At 64.5% G+C, this 19,789-nt stretch overlaps 1 protein-coding gene across 1 annotated transcript in view; it reads right to left on the reverse strand.

Annotated features, from left to right (window-relative positions):
- Nucleotides 1-8,207: 8,207 nt before the first annotated feature.
- NPEPPS (aminopeptidase puromycin sensitive) overlaps nucleotides 8,208-19,789 on the reverse strand; it is a 48,691-nt gene continuing 37,109 nt past the window's right edge. The window contains exons 14-23 of the mRNA XM_029049125.2: nucleotides 17,792-17,855; nucleotides 16,571-16,710; nucleotides 14,643-14,777; nucleotides 13,220-13,439; nucleotides 12,372-12,514; nucleotides 12,224-12,280; nucleotides 11,493-11,600; nucleotides 10,880-11,035; nucleotides 10,046-10,093; nucleotides 8,208-9,468 (exon numbers count right to left, since the gene is read on the reverse strand). Coding sequence (XP_028904958.1) covers nucleotides 9,313-9,468; nucleotides 10,046-10,093; nucleotides 10,880-11,035; nucleotides 11,493-11,600; nucleotides 12,224-12,280; nucleotides 12,372-12,514; nucleotides 13,220-13,439; nucleotides 14,643-14,777; nucleotides 16,571-16,710; nucleotides 17,792-17,855 — 1,227 coding nt within the window. The 3' untranslated portion in view covers nucleotides 8,208-9,312. The remainder of the gene's footprint in view (nucleotides 9,469-10,045; nucleotides 10,094-10,879; nucleotides 11,036-11,492; nucleotides 11,601-12,223; nucleotides 12,281-12,371; nucleotides 12,515-13,219; nucleotides 13,440-14,642; nucleotides 14,778-16,570; nucleotides 16,711-17,791; nucleotides 17,856-19,789) is intronic.

The raw sequence follows: 19,789 nt of genomic DNA on the forward strand, positions 1-19,789 counted from the left end.
TAACCGGTGGCCGGACCAGCCGTCCTGCTTTCCCTGCGGCTCGGAGGCCGTCCAGCCGGAGGCCGGGCGGGACACGTGTGTGTGCCGGGGGCAAGGTCGAGTCTTCCAGGTGCGACTGGGCTGGGGAAGGAGAAGCGGGAGGGGCGGTCCGACCCTAACCCCATCTCGGCCCCCGGTCCCCGGCTCTGCACGGCCACAGGTCGGTCCCGGTCCCTCAGGGAACCGTGCGGGGCCTGACCTACCCCCCGCCACCTCCGTCCCCCCCAGCCCAGCGACGGCCACTGTGCCTGCGGCCTCGGCTTCCGGGAGGAAGGAGGGTCGCGGGGCTGCGTCCGAACGGAGAGGGAGCCCTGCAGGGCCGGAGCCACCCGCAACCAGGAGGGACAGTGCCTGACCGCGAGCCAATGGGCTGACCACTGTGCCCACGAGGTAAAGGGCCCACGTGACCCCCCAACAAGGGGCTGGGGGGGCTTGTGGACCTCCTTGGTGGGGGGAAGAAGCAGGTTGTGGGGGGAAAGGAGGAAAGGGAGGGAAGTGGACAGGGGTGGGCGAGGAGAAGAGGGCTGGGTGTCCAGGAGCTGGTCCGGGGACAGGTGTGCACAGAAGCCGGGGACGCTCACGGCCACGACCCGGTCCTGGGCATCTGTCTGTGCCGGGCCGAGGGGCAGGAGGACCCCCGCGACCTCTGGGGCTGGCAGCGGCGGCGGCCCGGCCTGAAGCTCACCTGCCGGGACGGGGTCCCGTGGGTGTCCGCCGTCCACGCCGACGGGAGCCAGGTACGGCCCCGACCGGACCCCGACCCCGTTTACCTCCCGGGGTCCCGACCCCGGCCTCCGCCGACCCCCCGGGTCTCTGCCGGCCCGTGCCTCCCCCGGCCCGGGCGGGCTCTCACGAGGCGGTGCTCGTGCCCACTGTGCAGGGCCACAGAGTGAGGCCAGGGCAGCGGGGGTCACGCCCCCGGAAGGCAGGCAGCCGAGCAATAATAATAATGACGATATTCACTGGGCGCTTACCATGTGTCAGGCACTGTTCTAAGCGCTGCTGTAAATACAAGAGAGGCAGTGAGGCTTAGTGGAAAGAGCCCGGGCTGGGGAGTCAGAGGTCATGGGTTCTAATCTCCCCTCTGCCGCTTGTCAGCTGTGTGACTTTGGGCAAGTCACTTTGCTTCTCTGTGCCTCAGTTCCCTCATCTGTCAAATGGGGATGAAGACTGTGAGCCCCTCGTGGGACCACCTGATCCCCTTGTATCTTCCCCGGCGCTCAGAACAGTGCTTGGCACATAGTAAGCGCTTAACAGCCATCATCATTCAGAGAAGCAGCGTGGCTCAATGGAAAGAGCCTGAGCTGGGGAGCCAGAGGTCATGGGTTCAAATCCCACCTCCACCGCTTGTCAGCTGTGTGACTTTGGGCAAGTCACTTCTCTGAGCCTCAGTTCCCTCATCTGTCCAATGGGGATGAAGACCGTGAGCCTCACGTGGGACCACCTGATGCCCTTTTATCTCCTCCAGCGCTTAGAACAGTGCTCTGCACACAGTAAACGCTGAACAAATACTAACATTATTTACCGCCCCAGTGCTTGGAACAGCACTCTGCACACAGTAAGCGCGTAACCAACACCAACATGATTTATTTTATCGCCCCAGTGCTTAGAACAGTGCCCTGCACACAGTAAGCACTTAACAAATGCCAGCATTATTTATTTTATGGCCCCGGCACTTAGAACAGTGCTCTGCACACAGTAAGCGCTTAACAAATACCAACATTATTTTATCGTCCCAGCGCTTAGAACTGTGCTCTGCACACAGTAAGCGCTTCGCAAACACCAACATTATTTATCACCTCAGCGCTTAGAACAGTGCTCTGCACACAGTAAGCGCTTAACAAATACCAACATTATTTTATCACCCCGGCGCTTAGAACAGTGCTCTGCACACAGTAAGGGCTTAACAAATAGCAACATTATTTATTTTATCGCCCCAGGGCTTAGCACAGTGCTGGGCCCATAGTAAGCGCTTAGTAAATATCATTGTGAGGATGATAGAAGATGAGGGGTGTGGGTTGCGGGGAGGGTCCGGCTCGTGAGCGGGGGGTTCCGGGGAAGGGGAGGGAAAGGGGCCGTCGGCGGTGCTGTTCCAGGGGCAGATGCCTCAGTGGAAAGAGCCCGGGCTTGGGAGTCCGAGGTCATGGGTTCGAATCCCCGCTCTGCCACCTGCCAGCTGGGTGACTGTGGGCAAGTCGCTTCACTTCTCTGGGCCTCAGTGACCTCATCTGGAAAATGGGGATGAAGACCCGTGGGACCACCTGATGACCCTGTATCGCCCCCAGCGCTTAGAACAGTGCTCTGCCCAGAGTAAGCGCTTAACAAATACCAACATGATTATTATTATGAGAAGCCGCGGGGCTCAGTGGAAGGAGCCCGGGCTTGGGAGTCCGAGGTCATGGGTTCGAATCCCGGCTCTGCCACGGTCAGCTGGGTGACTATGGGCAAGTCACTTCACCTCTCTGGGCCTCAGTGACCTCATCTGGAAAATGGGGATGAAGACTGTGAGGCTCACGTGGGACGACCTGATGACCCTGGATCTCCCCCCAGCGTTTAGACCAGGGCTCTGCACATAGTAAGCGCTTAACAAATAGCAACATGATTATTCTTCCTATTAGATGTCCCTGGCGGCGGGGAGCCCCGCCCCGCGGCGAGGCGTGGGGCATCCGTGTGGATCCCCGGCGGCCCGGACCCCCGCCTCCCTCTTCCTGCTGCGCACTGACGGTAAGCGGAGGCCGGACGGGACCGGGGCGGGGCCGAGGTGACCCACGCCGACTCCCGCACCTCGATCCCCGCAGCCCGCGGCTTCCAGGGCCTGAGCGGGCCGGGCCCCGACCTCCTGCGCATGCTCCGCCCACCCCCACACCGGGCGGCAGGTACGGGCACGCCCCCCCGTGACGTCAGCCCCGCTCGTCCAATCCGCCGTGCCCACCGGAGTGGCCCCGCCCCCTCCACGCCCCACCCTGGCCCCGCCCCCCGGGCGTCAGTCCCGCCTCTCCCATTTTCCCGCCCCTCAGCCTATCACGCCCCCTATATCCCGCCCCGCCCCTCGACCTATCATCTTCGTCCACTAGATCAGCCCCGCCCCCTGCACGCCCGCCCCTCGGCCTATCACCCCCGCCCCCCGGAACAGCCCCGCCCCCTGCACGTCCGCCCCGCCCCTCGGCCTATCACCTTCGCCCGCCAAATTAGCCCCGCCCCCTTTACGCCCGCCCCTCGGCCTATCACCTTCGACCGCCAGATAGCCCCGCCCCTCAGCCTACCACCTTCGCCCACCGGATCAGCCCCGCCCCCTTTACGCCCGCCCCTCAGCCTATCACCTTCTTCTATTAGACTGGCCCCGCCCCCTGCACGCCTGCCCCGCCCCTCAGCCTATCATCACCTCCGCCCTCTAGATTAGCCCCGCCCCCCTGCATGCATGCCTGCACGCCTGTCCCGCCCCTCAGCCTATCACCTTCTTTCATGAGATTAGCCCCGCCCCCTGCACACCCGCCCCTCAGCCTATCAGCTTCGCCCACCGGCTCAGCCCCGCCCCCTGGAGGCCGGCCCCGCCCCTCGCCCCGGCTCAGCCCCCCCTCCATGCCCCCCCCGCAGCAAGTCCGGGCGCCGCCGAGCCGCCGCCGCCGCCCCCCGCGCTCTCCGCCCTCCGCAACCCCACGGCCTGCATCCGCGCCAACGATTCCCTCGCCTTCCTCCTCTCCCGCCGCCACTACCCTCAGTACGATGCGTGAGTGCCGCCGACCCCGCCTCATAATAAGTCTTTAGAATAATGACGATGCCACTCCTTAATAATAATAAGGTTGGTATTTGTTAAGCGCTTACTATGTGCAGAGCACTGTTCTAAGCGCTGGGGGAGATACACGGAAATCAGGTTGTCCCACGGGGGGCTCCCAGTCTTCATCCCCATTTTGCAGATGAGGTAACCGAGGCGCAGACAAGTGAAGTGACTCGCCCACAGTCACCCAGCTGACAAGTGGCTGAGGCGGGATTCGAACCCATGACCTCTGACTCCAAAGCCCGGGCTCTTTCCACTGAGCCACGCTGCTTCTCAGCGCTTACTACGTGCCAAGCGCTGTGGTAGATACAAGTTCATCAGGTCCGAACCAGCCCCCATCCCGCCCACACACTTGCTCTCCCTTTGACGGAGGTGGTGATTGCGGTCCAGAGAAGGGAAGTCACTTGGCCGAGGTCACACAGCAGCCATGTGGCAGGGGCGGAATTAGAACCCACGTTCTTCCGGCTTCCAGGCCCTCACTCCATCCACTAAGTACGTCCCGTGGATGGGTGGCAAGAGCCCGGGCTGGGGAGTCAGAGGTCGTGGGTTTGAATTCCGGCCCTGCCACCTGTCAGCTGGGTGACTGTGGGCGAGTCACTTAGCCTCTCTGTGCCTAAGTCACCTCATCTGTAAAATGGGCATGAAGACTGGGAGCCTCACGTGGGACAACCTGATGACCCTCTATCTCCCCAGCGGTTCAAATCCCGGCTCCGCCACTTGTCAGCTGGGTGACTGTGGGCGAGTCACTTCACTTCTCTGGGCCTCAGTTACCTTATCTGTAAAATGGGGATGAAGACTGTGAGCCCCACGTGGGACAATCTGATTCCCTTGTGTCTACCCCAGCGCTTAGAACAGTGCTCGGCACAGAGTAAGCGCTTAACAAATACCAACATTATGATAACATTATTATTAGAACAGTGCTCGGCACAGGGTAAGCCCTTAACAAATACCAACATTATGATAACATTATTATTAGAACAGTGCTCTGCACATAGTAAGCGCTTAACAAATACCAATGTTATTATTATTAAGCCACGCTGCTACTCTCCAGTTGAGAACGGTGCTCGGCACACAGTAAAGGCTTCATTCATTAATTCAATCGTATTTATTGAGCGCTCACTATGTGCAGAGCATTGTACTAAGCGCTCGGCCTGTACCATCATCATCGTCATGACGGTCGCGCCCCCGTGCGCCGCGGTGGGGGGCTGAGGACCTCCTCTCTGCCCCCCGCCAGGCCTCACCCGTACAACACGCGCGGGGACTTTGACTGGGGGGCATTCCGGGCTCTGGCCCAGGAGACCTGGCTGAGCCCCGGTGGACCTGCCCTCTTCTTGCACCAGTTCTCGCAGCCCGGGGTCTTTGTCCTCCGCCTGAGCTCCAACCCACACCGCAAAATGGTCTGTTCCCTCCCTCACCCCACCCCCGGCCTGACCCGTGACCCCTCCCCCGCCTCCCCCCACCACACACTAACGATCACACGGACCCCCGAGGCCGAGAGACGCCGACCCACACCTGTCCGAGGTCGGGCTGACCCCGCCGGGCCCCGGGCCTCCCTCCAGGAGGCCGCCCGCCCCCCCCCCCCCCCACCCGTCCACCCCAGCTCCCAAAGCCGGAGCCCCCGCTCCTTCCGACGCAGGCTCGGGGTGGGGTCCGGCTTGGGCTGAGGATCGGCGCGGTTTGGCTAGTGTAGCCGGGGCCCAGCGCTGGGCTACGGTGCCTCGGGTCTCTCCCCGCACAGTATATCCGCGCTCTTCCTCTCGGGGGGCGGTGCCCCTGGGACGGCTCCTTCGTCCCCACCACTCCCGGGCACCTGGTCCAGATGGGCATCGCCAGGCCCCTCGAGCCACGCCCAAAGCCCGACTGGCCAGCCGTCGTGGGAACGAGCGCCGGCCTCCTGGGCCTCTGCCTGCTGCCGCCGGTGAGCAACGGCGAGAGGGGTCGGGCCCGCCGTTAGGGTCACGCCCACCGCCCCGACCCGGGCCGGGGTCCTCGAGCCTCCACGGCGCTCCCGAGCCCCCCGGCCCCACGCCGAGCCCTCTCCCCCGTGACCGACGCCACTGTCACTAGCCTCCATTGCCACCCTCCTCACGGGCCCCTCATCTCCCCGTCCCCGCTCCCCAGCTGCTGGGCCGGCGTCTCGGCTGCGCCCGGAAGGCCCCTCCCCACCCGGCGTTCCGGCGCCTCCAGCGGGGCTACCGGCTGGACACCTACTGTTCCCCGCGGGCCCCGGTGACGTGCGTGAAGAGGGAACGACCCGACCGGGACCCTCCGCCACCCGACGGGCCGGGACGGAGCGGTGAGCACGGGGCCGTGGGGCCGAGACCCCCACCTCCTGACCCCGGCCGTCCGTCCCGGGGCCCCCCTCCCCGCCCTCGCCTCAGCCCGGCCCACCCCCTCGATCCCGGCAGGCCGGACCCCAGAGCCCGAGGACCGGCTGGACCTCGCGGGCTTCGACACGGATGCCTTCTTCGGAGTCCTGCTCGGACAGACGCGGTCCGTGACGGCGTCGCTGGGCCGGGCCGAGGACGAGGTACCGTGCGGGCCCGATGGATCCAAGAGGGCCCGGAGGCCGGTCTCTGGGTCTCGCCCTCTCCGTACCTGGGAGGGTGGAGGCGCCGAGAAAGGTGAAGGATCGACGGGCTCCCGGCAGGGGTCGACGGGTCCTGGGCCCCAGGCCGCCGGGGGCTGACGGTCCGCGTGTCCATCCCTCGTCCGTCCGTGTCCCCGCCCCCAGCTCAGACTGCTCTTCCTTGAACTGGAGAAGGAAACCAAGGCCTTGCGCAGGCTGTGGGGGAGCAGGCGGCCGGATCCCGCGACCGCTGAGCGGCAGGTACCGCCCTTTCCGTCTCCCCCGGCTCCCTTCGCCACACGTCCCCGAGCCCCGGCTCCCGACCCCGGCCGTCGGCCTCCTGCACCCCGCGGTCTGTCTCCGGCTCCAGGCCCCAGAGGAGGCCAGGCCCGGCGGTGGAGGCCGCCAGCCGGGAAGGACGCAGACGGCGAGGGGCGTCAGCGGCCACACCGAGAAGAGCGGGGAGCGGAGCCAACTGGAGGAGTAACATCCTGGCGAGGGAGTCCCGGGTGCCCGGCTCCTCCGGGAACCGCAGGGTCCTCCCTCCCCACCTCCAGACGCCATCCTCCTCCTCCTCCTCCTCCCAGAAGCCCTTCGTGTCCTCCACTCCTCACTGTCTTTCAAAGCTAATGTAAAAATAATAATGCTACTCGTTAAGCTCTTACTATGTGCCAACCGCCCTTCTAAGCACCGGGGTAGATACAAGTTAATCCGGTTAGATACAGTCCCTGTCCGACATGGGGCTCACGCTCACCCCCATTTTACCGTGGAGGGAACGGAGGCCCGGAGAAGTGAAGCGATTCGGCCAAGGTCCCACAGCAGACTCGTGGTGAGGCCGGAATTAGAACCCAGGTCCTTCCGACTCCCAGGCCCCGGCTCGCTCCACTAAGCTACTGCTCAATCCTTCCCGGGTTGTTTGGTTTTTATGACTACTGATGGTACTCGCCCAGCACTTACTCGGTGCCAACCACTGTACTAAATTCGGGGGTGGATAAAAGATAATCGGGTTGGCCTCAGTCCCCGCTCCACATGCTCCTTCACTTCCTGGACCTGCCCCTTTCTCCCCCTCTAGACCGTGAGCTCCTCGCGGGCAGGAGACATGTCTCCCGACTCTGTTGAAAGAGACTCTCCCAAGCATTCGGCCCAGTGCTCTGCGCACAGCAAGTGCTCAATAAATACCATCGATGGATCGATCGTATCCAGTCTATACTCCGTACTCACGGATGGCCGTGCCGAAGCGTCGCTCGACCCCGTCTCCTCGCATCCAGTAAAAACTCCTCACGCCTAGCATTGAGGCTCTCTACCGACTGCTCCCCATCTTCCTTACCGGCCCCCTCCCTTCACCTGCTACTCCTCAACTCGCCTGTCGCCTTCCCAGCAAACCTCAAATTGCTTTCCCGTCTCGCTCCTGCCGTATCCCGGCCTGGGACTCCCTCCATCCCCAAAATGTGCCCGACCACAGCGCTCCCCGTCTTCCGCACCCACCTCCTGCCGAACCATCAATCGGTGCTCACCCCGCGAGGCACGCAAATCCGCCGGCACTCTCCGGCTCCCACGTCCACTCACTCATACCCGGTTTCCACATTCTACGCGGGCTACTCAACCGTCCGTTCTGTGACGTTCTTTGGTCGCTCGTGTTCGTGAACAGTTCTTTGCCCGTCTCCCTCCTGTTAGGAGTGGAAGCTCTCCCGTCTCCGAGCCCCCGTGGGCGGGAAGAGCGGGAAGCGTTCTCTCCCCGAGCCCCCGCAGGCCGCCCCTCCCTCGTGGGCCCGGCCTTTCCCGAGAGCCCCTTGGCCGGAGAGGACAAGGAAGACAGCACACGTGTCCCCCGTGGACTTCTTTTATTACCGTCCGACCGTTTTTAATTATTATTATTGTTTTAAAACAATAGCACAAAAACTGTTTCAGGGAAGCAGTCTGACAAGTTATCCGAGGACTTTCCGAGATCGAGTTAAGCCACACCGACTAAGAATTCCTGTTAGGATGAAACGCGGGGGGACTCGGGCCGGGGCGCGGCCCCGGGCGGACGGGTAAGCGGGCGGCCGCTTCTTCCCGCCGGCCACCCCCAGCCTTTCCCCGCTGGCCGGCCCGACCCGCCCCCCCGGGCGGAGGAGCGCTCCCATCCGGGCCGACCCTCGGCTCCCGCCGTGCCGACGCGCTCCCCTGCCCGACGGCACGGGAAGGAAGAAGGGTATTACACACCAACGCGGGGCCGCCGCTGTCGGGAATCGTGGCCGCGGATGCGACACGCCTCCTCCTCGTTCCTCCATCGCCCGGGAGGGCGGGCGGGGGCCGAGCCTGGGGAAGACACACGGGCCGCGGGGCCTCCCGGGGGGACGGAGGGACCCCGGCGGGGGGGCAGGGCCCTTGGCTCCGACGGGTCCCCGGAGGGGATCCGGCTCCGGCCGGGAACCTCTGACGTTCCCCCGGGGCCGGGCACCGCGGCCACGCCGAGGGGAGGGCGTGGAGAGACGGGGGGGCGGGGGAGGGGAGGGTGCAGGAGGCCAGGGGGCCGACATCAAACCAGTGCCCCGTCTCCTTTTCCGCCCAGGACAAGTGTTAAATACTTTTCACCACTGACACGGCTCTGGGAGGTTTCACAGTTTCGTTATGCTCTATTTTATTACTATATTTACATGGTGGGTTGGTTTTTTTTGTGGTCTTTTTTTTTTTCTGCTGAATTGCTGATTTTCTTTTTTTTTTCCTCAGAGAATTTAGTTCTGGAGTGTGAGTGGGAACCACTGAACTACATTCACTGTCCGACCCCACTGGTTGGCCCAAAGACTCCCGATCTTCGGCCCTTGGCATCTGACCCGGCCGGCGGCCCCCCGCCCTCAGCGCCGTGTCGAGGCTCCGGGGGCCACGGCGGCCCGGGGGTCTGGGCGTCTGGGGGTCCGGGGGTGGGGGGCGGGGTGGGGGTCCCGGGGGCTCACAGGGCGGGAAGGGGCGGGGCCCGGCGCTGCAGCAGGTACTGGTGGATGCTCTCGGCGTCCCGCTTGAGCCAGGCGGCGTTGAGCAGGATGTTTTCGCAGCACTGCTGGATGGTGCGCTCGGCGACCGGGGCCGGGTGCGTCTCAAAGAAGGCCTGCGGCAAAGCAGAGCGCCGGGGGGGGCCTGGGGGCGGGGTGGGGCCGAGGCGGGGGGCCGGGGAGGGGCAGGGCAGGGAATCGGGATGGCCAAGGTGACAGGCGCGGGGCTGACGCGTTCGCCAGAGAACAGCAGCGCCGGGGGAGGGGACGGACAGCGGCCCGGAGGGTGCAGTCCCGGGCGTCAACCTCTGCCACCGGCCCCTCGGCCCCTACAGGGAGCCGCGAGCCAAGCGTGAGCTGGGGATCCGAGGGCTCGAGCGAGCCCCGGGGGGGGGGGCCCGGTGCTGCCGGCGGGGGACCCCGGCGGGCAGAGGAGGCCGCCCCCTAACCCGCCCGGGGCAGGCGGCCTCATCTAACCTGTATGGGGGTAGGACGCACCCCCTCCAGAGCAGAGAGAGAGACAGAGAGAGACAGCGCAGGGGAGCAACAGGGAACAAGCGTGGTCCCAGCCTGGTCTCCTGGCCTCCGGGGGAGCCCCGGGTCCCCTCTTTCCCGGCCAAGCGCGTGAAGGCAGCTGAAGGGGAGTCCCGGCCCCAGCCCCAGCCCCGGACTGCACACCGGAGTCCGTAGTACCTTAACCTCGGCGGCCATTTTGTCGACGGCGAACCCATCGATGGTGAGCTGAAAGGGGGCAGAGCGGGTCAGTGGGGGGGGGACGGTCCCCGTTGGGGGAAATAAGGGGAGAGTGCCAGCTCCAGCGCTCGCTCGGGTGGTCTGGGGCCCCGAAGGGCTTTTTTTATCTTTCTTTAAATACGCTATTTGTTAATAAGCCCTTACTACGTGCCAGGCGCTGGGGTAGATACAGATTCATCCGGTTAGATACGGCCTCCGTTCCACATAGTGGCTCACAGTCTTAATTCCCACTTTAGGGATGAGGTGAAGTGATTTGCCCAGGGTCACGCAGCAGGCAGGTGGTGGAGCCGGAATCAGAACGCGGGTCCTTCCGATTCCCAGACCTGTGGTCCGACCACCAGGCTACTCTGCTTCTCATCACCTTCCCCCCGCGTTCCTGCCAGGAAGTCTGCCAGAGATTTTAGGGCGCCAGACTCGAGAGCAGCCACCCCCTCGCCCAGTCTCTCGGCTGCTGCTCAGCCGCCCCTTGACAATGGGGGTGAGATGCCCCTAGGCGGAGCGGGGAGTGGAAGGGGCGGGCAGAACTAACCCTGCTCCTGGGCGTCGGGGGTGCCGGCACCGACGGGAACGAACGTGACCCCCCGATCCCGAACCCAGCCCATCCCTCAGCTCCTGCCCACCCGGTGTCCCCGGACGCTCCCGCCCTCATCCCCACCCCCAGGACAGAGAAGACCCCGGGCACAGCAGCCGCCCGGGGTCCTGGGCTGGGGGCGGGCGGGGTGGGGAGGGGGAGGAGGCGGCGGCGGCGAAGCCAACTGCCGCGGCTTGACGTACCTTTATTAGTCTGGTTATTAAGAAGCCTCCTTGATAGCGGTTATACAGCTCCTCCCACTTGTCCTTGACGAACTTCCAGGCGGCTTTCATCCCGTGCTTGCTGCCCCCCGCCACACCGCCGATAATGGCCACCGTGTCCTGCGGACGGACTTCATCCTGCAAACGCGCCGGGCGGCGGAGGCTCAGGCTGCGGCCATCTCGGCCCGCCCGGGACCACCGGAGGGAAGGCCCCGAGGCCCCCGGATGCCCGGGAGGCCGGGATCCCCACAGAAACAGGCGTGATCACGTGAAACCCGGAACCAGAGAGAAGCTGAGCGGAGCCTCCGGCCTGGGGCTCGGGGAGGGGAGGGCTGGACTGGGCTACGGAGGAGCAGGGGGTGGCGGGGATGGCCACATTGGGCCTCCTCTCCACGGCCCCCACCCTACGGCCACGCCGACCCGAGCAGAGGGCAGGGGCAGGGCGGCGGGCAGGTACGCATACTCCCCTGCCCCTCGTCCCGGAGAGGGTGGGGCAGGGGCGGGCCAGGCGGGGGCCCGGTCGGGGTGGGGCAGGACCAGTGGGCGGCTCCGGGGGGGAAGCCTGCCGCCTGGGCGACCGGGGCAGGGCACTCACCGAGAGGGAAAAGGCAAGAACTTTCTGGATGAGTTCCGGCGAGCTGAGGGCCCCGAGGACTCGCTCGATGCGGTTCTTCTCTTCCTGCATGTCCGCCTGCTTGTGCAGCTGCGGGGAGCGCGGTCCGGGGTGAGCGCCCGCCGGGGGCCGGGCACTGAGCTCTTCCCACCCCGGATCTCGGTTGGGCCCGGCCAAAAACCCACGCTCTCCAACAGGACAGCGTCAACCACGAGGAGACCCACAAGGTGGCGCTTCGACACCAGAGCGCCGCGGCCCCGGGGGGCAATCTGGGCTACTTGAGAGCCGCCCCAAAGGCCCCCCAAGGCTCCTGAGCCCCGGCGCTCCAGGGGAGATGGAGAGCCTTCCCTCCGGAAACCCTGGCGGGATGAGTCGGGAACCGTCGGCCGCCGTTCGGCTCCGGGGCGGTCTCTCCCCGACCCGGTTTCACGGCTCGCTCCCGGGTGCCGCCGCGGAGCCCCCCAGGTTTGAGGGCCTCAAGCGCTGCCGCTCCCCTGGGCCTCGGCCGGGATGTTCCGAGAGGGGAGCTGGGGCTCAGGGGATCGGGCGCGCCAAGCTGCAACGACGCCAGTCACCGGGACACGGGTGGCAGGAGGCCGGAACCCGCGCGACCGCACTGGTCCTCGATCCACCGGCCCTCCTCGGCGCCCCCCACCACGCCCCCAATCGCGGGCCGCTGGCTCGGCACGGCCCCCGGGAACCCCGCCGCTCACCTTGAGCACCGTGTCCAGGGTGGTGCCGTCCCCGTGCTTCAGGACTGTCACGTACACCTGCGGGACACACACACACACAGCAGGGAGGGACTCGGTGAAGGGTCACGGGACGCCGGGGGCCCCGGGGGCTGCCACCCAGAGAACCTACGGGACTCCGCAGGTCGGCAGACAGCGGCTGCTTCCCGTCCACGTGGTCCTTGAAGCGACGACGAGCTTCTTCCACCGTGGCCTTGTGTCCGGCTTTCCCCAGCCTGCCCAGCACCAGGCCCCTCAGGAGAGCGTCCAGGTGGCCTGGACGGGGACAGAGCGAGGAGTCTCTCACACTCTCACAGGGACTGTGTCTGACCTAACTCATCGCGCACCTAACCCCAGTGCTTACAACAGGGCTTCGTGAAAATGGCGGTGATGGTGATGATAATTATGGCGATGATAATTCGAATTTTCTGAGACTGTTTCCAACGGCTGTGGGCCTGACCCAGCCCCTGCCCTCCAGCAGCTTACGGTCTGAGCTGGGCCACTTAGCTGAGTGCTCCGCTTACTGTGAGCGGTCCATCGGTGCCACTGGCCGACTGAGCGTGGGAGCCAACAGCCGCGGAGACAGGCACCGAAGCAGATTCAAGTCGCAGGGGAATGACGGGAGGGGAACCGAGATACGGACAAGGGGGGTCGAGGGGCGGGGGCAACGCCCGCGTGCCACGCCGGCAGCGGAGAAGGGAGCGTCTGGACAGCATGAGCTTGTTTGGGCTCGGCAGGCTCTGCTCCCCGAGGAAATGCCAGAGTGTGTACGTGTGTACGTTTGCGCGCATGCGCGCACACGCACACGCCCAGGCAGCCTAGGCTTTCCTCAAGTGAAGTCTTGCAAGAATGTGACCGTCGTGGCCTCAGAGGGCCGACGCCCAGCTCCAGGAGTGGTCACTGTTCCCCCCGGCAAGCAGTCCCTCGGGGAGAGCCCGTTCCCCCGCCTCCTCTGGGTCCGAGGAGAGCCCACCCTCTCACCTTCTCCGGGTTTGGGGTCCCAGCCCAGCTTCTCGCCGATGGGGGTGAAGATCTCCCTGACAAACAGCTGCATTTCGTCGTAGAAGTCGGTGTGGGACAGGAGGGTGGACAGGGTTCCCAGGTTGCAGCTCAGGTCGCTCCACACCGTGTAGTTGGGTTCGTTCACAAAGGCCTCCATGACTTTCAGGACGTCCACGGTGCTGACGACTCCAGCGCGGGCCTGGAGTGGAGCGGGGAGAGAGATGGGGTCACCGCAGGCGATGACCGGCACAGAACAGGCGCGGACACGGCTCACCGGGGCCCCAGCTTGCCGGCCATCGGCACCGGGACCTCACGTCCGGTGGCATTTTGTGGCCCGTGGAGGTCCTGCCCCGTCGGGCCAAGAGGCCGGTCGATCATTCCATCGTATTTATTGAGCGCTTACAGTGTGCAGAGCACTGTACTAACCACCGGACCGTCTCCTCCTCCCCAATTCAGCACCTGGTAAACAGCCCTGAAGGGGAAAAGCCCAACTCCACCAGCTTAATCTCTCCGCTCTCTCAGAGAAAACACGGATCCATCCGCTTGTTTCCATTCCATCCCTGGACCTCGCTCAGCCTCTCGACGGGCTCTCTTTCGAGGCTGCACGGCCCCAGATTCCAGCCCAACTGCACGAGGACCTGGCCCACTGGCCCCAGCCCGGCAACCAGAGGTCCCAGCCCGCTGGTCCTTGACCATGTTTCCAGAAGGCCCAGGGAATGCTGAAGTTCAGAGCGCTCCCTCCGGGACTGACCGGGATGAATCAAACCAGGAAGGGGCAGCCCGCTGTCCAGGGCCCACCCTGGGTGGGAGAGGCAGCTTGTCCCAGAGCAGAGAGCAGAGCAGAGAACACTTGCGGGACCTCTGCGGCCGGGGCACTTCCTCCCCAGGCACTGGGCGGGGGGGGGGGGGCCGGCCTATTCCGAGGATGACGTGAGACATCCCGGCCTTCCCAGCCTCCGATCTCCGGGCTGTGACCCAAGTACGCCTAGGGCCCGACCTCAGCGTTCCACGATGTGAGATTCGGACGCCCCACGGCTGAGGAGGGTCAGGGAAGCTCCCCAGAGGGCTTCACCACTCCCGCGGCAGAGGGTGACAATCACTTTTGGCCACGCCCTGCTGGTGTGAGGCCTGGACTCGGACCAGACCCCAGAAGGAGTCCCGAGGCTGCTTAAGGCCCTCGCCCCACCTGGGAAGCAAATGAACCCGAATGCTGCAGGCTCAGGCGGGGACTGCAGCAACGCTCGCGCCCGGCACGGGGGCCGAAGCTGCAACACGGTAAATCCCGCAGGCCCTCTGCCGCGGAATTGGCCAACGGGGCCAGGCCCTTCCCCGCCCATTCGGCCACAGACCCAAGAGAGCTCGCGGCCCGGCCCCCCCCGCACACGCTCTTCCCACCGCTCACCAGAGCGAAGAAGTCGTTCTGCAGGCTGAGCCGATCCACGGGCGGCAGGGAGAGGTCCCGGATCCCGGGCAGTAAGTTCTCCAACATGGCAGCGCTGTATTGTGTGCGATAAAAGCCGACCGTTCCCATGTTGACCTGCAAAGATATCGCACCCCCGCACGGGAGGTGGGGGTCAGGCCTCGGCTCCCCACCCTGCGGGGTTCGGGCCATGCAACCCGGCCGGAGTGAGACAACGGAATCGGACCCGCTCGCCCCACTCCCCCGAGTCCCAAACCAGCCCCGGCCCCGGGGCTCTGAATGACCGTCACTGGTTTCTACGGGAATCCAAAAAGGGCAAGCGCAAGGCAAGGAAAATCAGGAGGTTTTGTTCCCGTGAGGTCCAGTGAGGCTCTTCTGACATTAATAACAACAATAACGATCATAACAATAATAACATTTAAGGGCTTACTACGTGCCAAGCCCGGGTCTGAACAAGTGAGGAGAAGCGATACGACCAAATCCAACACACTCCCTGCCCGACACGGAGCGCACGATCTGAGGGGGAGGTACTGAATCCCCCATTTTACAGATGAGGAAATTGAGGCCGGTAGAAGTGAAGTGACCTACCGAGGGTCACAGAGCGGGCAAGTGGCAAAGCCGGGGTCGGAACCCAGGTCTCCTGATTCCCGGGCCCGGGCCCGTTCCACTAAGCCAGAAATCTGGAAGCCGAGTCAAATGGTAAACAAGCTACCTCCACCTGGGCTCAGCTGGTGCAGGCTTTGCACCGACAGGGGACAGACACCAAAATCCGCCCCTCGGCCATTGGGAACAGTCATCTGGTGGAGAAGCGAAGCCAAAGGAAGAAGTCTACTCAACGGCTCGGCTTCCGGGCCCGCCTCCGGAGCCGGTTAACCACAGTGACACACATATGGGCTCAGCAGGCCACCCGAGTGGCCAGCCCAAAAGGGACTGACTGCTCAGGTTCTCTGTGACCCCCAAGAGGGAAGCAGGAAGGTTCCCAGTGGCTCAGGAGAGGGATTGGACAGGCTCCCGGTGGCCCCAGAGAGACAGTGGGTGGGTTCCCAGTGGCCCCAGAGAGGAAGCGGGCGGGTTCCCAGTGGCCCCGGAGAGGAAGCGGGAAGGTTCCCAGTGGCCCCGGAGAGGGGACTGGTGGATTCCCAGTGGTCCCAGAGACAGAGAGGGTGGGTTCCCAGTGGCCAAGGAGAGGGAGTAGGCGGGATCCCTCTGATTCTGGAGAGGGAGTGGGCAGGCTCCCAGTGACCTCAGAGAGAGAATGGTTGGGTTCCCGGTGGCCACAGAGAGGGAGGAGGTTTCCCGGGGGCCCGGAGGTGGACTGGGCAGACACCTGGTGGGCCCGGAGAGGGAGCAGGCAGGTTCCTGGTGGCCCTAGAGAGGGACCGGGAAGGTTCCCTCTGGCTTGGAGGCAACCCTTTCAACGGTAATATTAATTGTGCCATTGGTTAAATAAGGAGGAGGGTCCCAGAAGATGGGGGGAACTCCCATTCTCTCTACACACTGGGTGTCGGGCCATAAATCCCCAGCCGCTGTCCCGGCCTTGTGGCTGAGCAGCAGCCACCAAGCGCCCGTCGGCACTCATAACACAGTGGGCACTCGACTGCTGCTAGGGATGGACAGAGGAACTGAACAAATAGAAGCGTCTCAGAATCGCAGCCAGCGGCCGGTGGGACCACCCGACCCTCGCCTGCGAGGCGGAAGCAAGGTCAGAAACCTCAGAGAGGGCGAGTCGGCCAAAAGAGACCCGGATCGGTCTGGGAAGGAAGGGGACCGAACTCCCCAGGACGGGCTCTGGGTACGCTAAGGCCGCCACGGGGACAAACCAGAAGCCGGCAGAGGCCGACGGGCCCAGAGATCCACAGGGGGTCGAGAGCAGGCGGACTCTCATCCGCGGAGGGGAGGGGGACCCTCACCTTCACCCACTGGTCCGGTCTGATATTCCTCAAGGTGACGGACATCTCGGCTCGGTCCATCAGCAGCTTCTCCTTGGCACAGGTGGGGTCGTCGCTTGTGCAGATTGTCACTGGAACCATCCACTGGGGACACTCCTCCCCTGAGTGACCGAACAGCCAACAGGGGAGCTTGAGCGAAGGGAGCGCGGGGAGCGGGGGCATCCGGCATGCCAGCCGGCCTAACTCAGGCCCAGCCCCGGGGACGAGGAGCCAGGCTGGGAGCAAGTTGGGAGGCCCGAGGGGTCCGAGCCGGCGATGCAACGGGGTGCCCTGAGGGGCCCGAGCAGGTGGAGCAGCTGGCCCCCAATTTTCCCTGAAGCTTTCTGAAGCGGCAACTTTTCTGGAACTGGAACGGTTCGGGACAGAGCTTGGGACCCAGAAGGCATCTGAGAGAAGAGATGGAATCCTTCTGGGCGGGGACCCTGGCAACGGGTCAGCCAAAGAGGGCAGTCGCCCCGGGCCCCACGTCACTGGGGGAAACGACACCGTTCGGTGCTTGACGGGATGAGGACGAGAACCTGCCAAGGACGGGCAAGCTCCCTTGGCCCCTGACCTCTCTCCCCAGGTGCTCCTGGCCCTCTCACAGGAACCGCCCCCACCCCCACGACACCATGCTCCTCTGCTCCTCCAGGCATGGGTGCCTGGGCCACAGGGAGAAGCGGGAGGTTGCAGCTTCTGGCTAACGGACCCCTGGCCAGGCGGCTTCTCCCAGGGGTCTCGCTGCCATTTCCGCAACCCGCCCGCCCATCCCCGGCCCTTGCCCGAGGAGGGGATGCTGAAGGTGAGAGTCAGGCTGTCAGGGTCGCTCGAATCTGCTGGTTGGCGACCGGAATGGGTAAGGAGCCCAAACACCCGCTGAAAGGCCAAGGGTGGGTGGGAGCAGGGGAGGGCCTAGCACGAAAGCGTCCATCAGACACCCCACGGTCGGGACCCCGGACGCACAGTGGCAGGTGCCGCACCCAGGGCTGAGCGCGTCGGAGGAGAGAGGCCGAGGCTGCCAGTTTCCTCCTGTCTGGGACCCCGTGAGGCGCGGGGGTGGGGGGCGGTCACCCGCCGGGCCACTCTCTGGCCGCGGCCGCTTCAAACTCCGGTAAGCGGACCGAGCTCCAGAGCCGGGCAGTTTCAGTCGGGCCGGTGTTGGGCCCCGGAGCCCCGGGAGGGATGCTCAGCCCCTGGCCTCACCCAGGTACGGTCCGCTGGCGCAGAACTTCCTCTGGGACAGCTTCAGCACTCGGTCGTCATCTTGCTGGAAGTATAAACCCACCGCTATAATAGTATTAACACATTCTGGGGGGCAGCGCTCTGGCCCCAAAGCCCGCCTCCGACCTCAAACGTCGCCCGGGACCCGATCCGGTCCGGTCCGGCAACCGCCACGTGGGTTCGGCGGCTCCCCCATCCCGTGTGGGTTCTCGGCCCAGCCCGGGAGGAGCGCCTATAGATGTGAAGCCCAAACCTGGGCACCTGGGCAGTGAGGAAGGGAAGTCCTTGCCCGGGCCCGGCTCAGGGCCGAGGACAAAATCCAACCGCCTTTGCCCTCGGGCAGGAAGCTGCTAAATCAGGCTGCGCCCAGACAGCAGGGAGGCACCTGCAGCGCCAGGCGGGGCCAGCCCCCCACACGCCACAGCGGAGCAGCTGGCAGGAAAGGGTGCCCGGGGAGGGCCCATGTAGGTGGGCGACGCCACCCCCACCCACCCGCAGCCTCCAGGCAACGGCAGCAGGGCGGGACCGGCCACGGCTGAGGTCACCAATGTGGCAGGAGAAGAAAGGGCCGGCCTGCTGTGGCCCGGGGAGAATCGGGCTTCTAGAAGCCCAGGCCAGGCCGGTCACGAGCTGGAGGACTAAAGGTAGGCTTGGCCCTGGAGAATGCGCTCCTGGGGTGGGAGGCGGAGCGGAGAGTTAGGGGCAGGGTGGTGGTGACAGGAGGCCCACGAGGCTAGCTGTGCGCACCGCACCTCCGCCCTTCCCAGGCAGGTTCTGCCCAGGTGCCCGGGGGTGATATCAGACGGGCGGAAGCCCCCAGGGCCACTCGTGGGTGCTGAGTCTCCTACCAAAGCGAAGCCAACTGCAACCAGCCCTCACACGGCCAACCCGGCCCCCGGAGAGCCTCCAAGTGAGAAGCCCAGGCCCAGACGGGAAGGTCTGTTAAGCCCCTGGGTGATGGGCAGCAGGCCCCGTGGGCCTGGAAACCGGGAGGCCTGACGACGGTTACGAGACCCCCTCAAGGGGGCCTATTCATTCATTCATTCAATCCTATTTATTGAGCGCTTTCCTTGGGCAGAGCATTGTACTAAGCACTTGAGCAAGTACAATTAAACAGTAAACACACATATTTCCTGCCCACAATGAGCTGACAGTCTAGCTCCTGCCGGGGATAAGGAGAAGCAGAGGAGCACGGGCCCAGCCCGGGAGGGACCTAGCTCTTTCAGGTTCTTCTGCTTCCCGGGTTTGGAAATAAGCGGTCACCCCTCTGAGCTCTCCGCAACCCACCTCCCGGCCCTAAAGGTCAGATGGAAACTAGGCTCTGGTTGAGAGAGAAGACCAAGATGAGGACGACTAACCCCTCACTTCTTCTTCTCCCCCTCCCTTCCGGGCTGCCCTTCCACTTCGATTTGCTCCCTTTATTCACTCCTCCCTCAGCCCCACAGCACTTACGTACGCATCTGTAGTTTACTTATTCCTATTAATGTCCGTCTTCCCCTCTAGACTCTGAGGGAACGTGCCCACCGACTGTTATACTGTACCCTCCCAAGTGCTTAGTACAATGCTCCGCACACAGAATAAACGTCAATCGATACGATGGATCGACTGAATTCCAACCTGAGCGGCTGGGGCTTCCCCAAGTGAAAAGCACCCTCCACCCTGGAGCGAGGCCCAGGCTGTGCCGTGGGCACAAATGCAGGTTACAAGGGTTACAGGTCCCGCGGGAAGAAGGGGTGCATCTGCAGGCTTCACGCAACCAAGCGTGCCTGGGCAGGAGGAGTCTTGGGTCCCACGGAACGGCAGCGGGAGGGGGGGGGGGGGTGCCAGGCCATCGTCCCACGGCTCTCCCCGCCACGCTGCACCGGTCCCCGTGGACAGAGAAACTCGGACTGGATGTCCATCCTCGGGCCCACTGTGGGCTAGCGGCGCCGGGGACCGCTCCCGGCACCCCACCGTGCCACACACAACAGGGGGACTTAG

This window comes from Ornithorhynchus anatinus, chromosome 21, assembly GCF_004115215.2.
Source record: "Ornithorhynchus anatinus isolate Pmale09 chromosome 21, mOrnAna1.pri.v4, whole genome shotgun sequence".
Lineage (NCBI taxonomy): Eukaryota > Metazoa > Chordata > Mammalia > Monotremata > Ornithorhynchidae > Ornithorhynchus > Ornithorhynchus anatinus.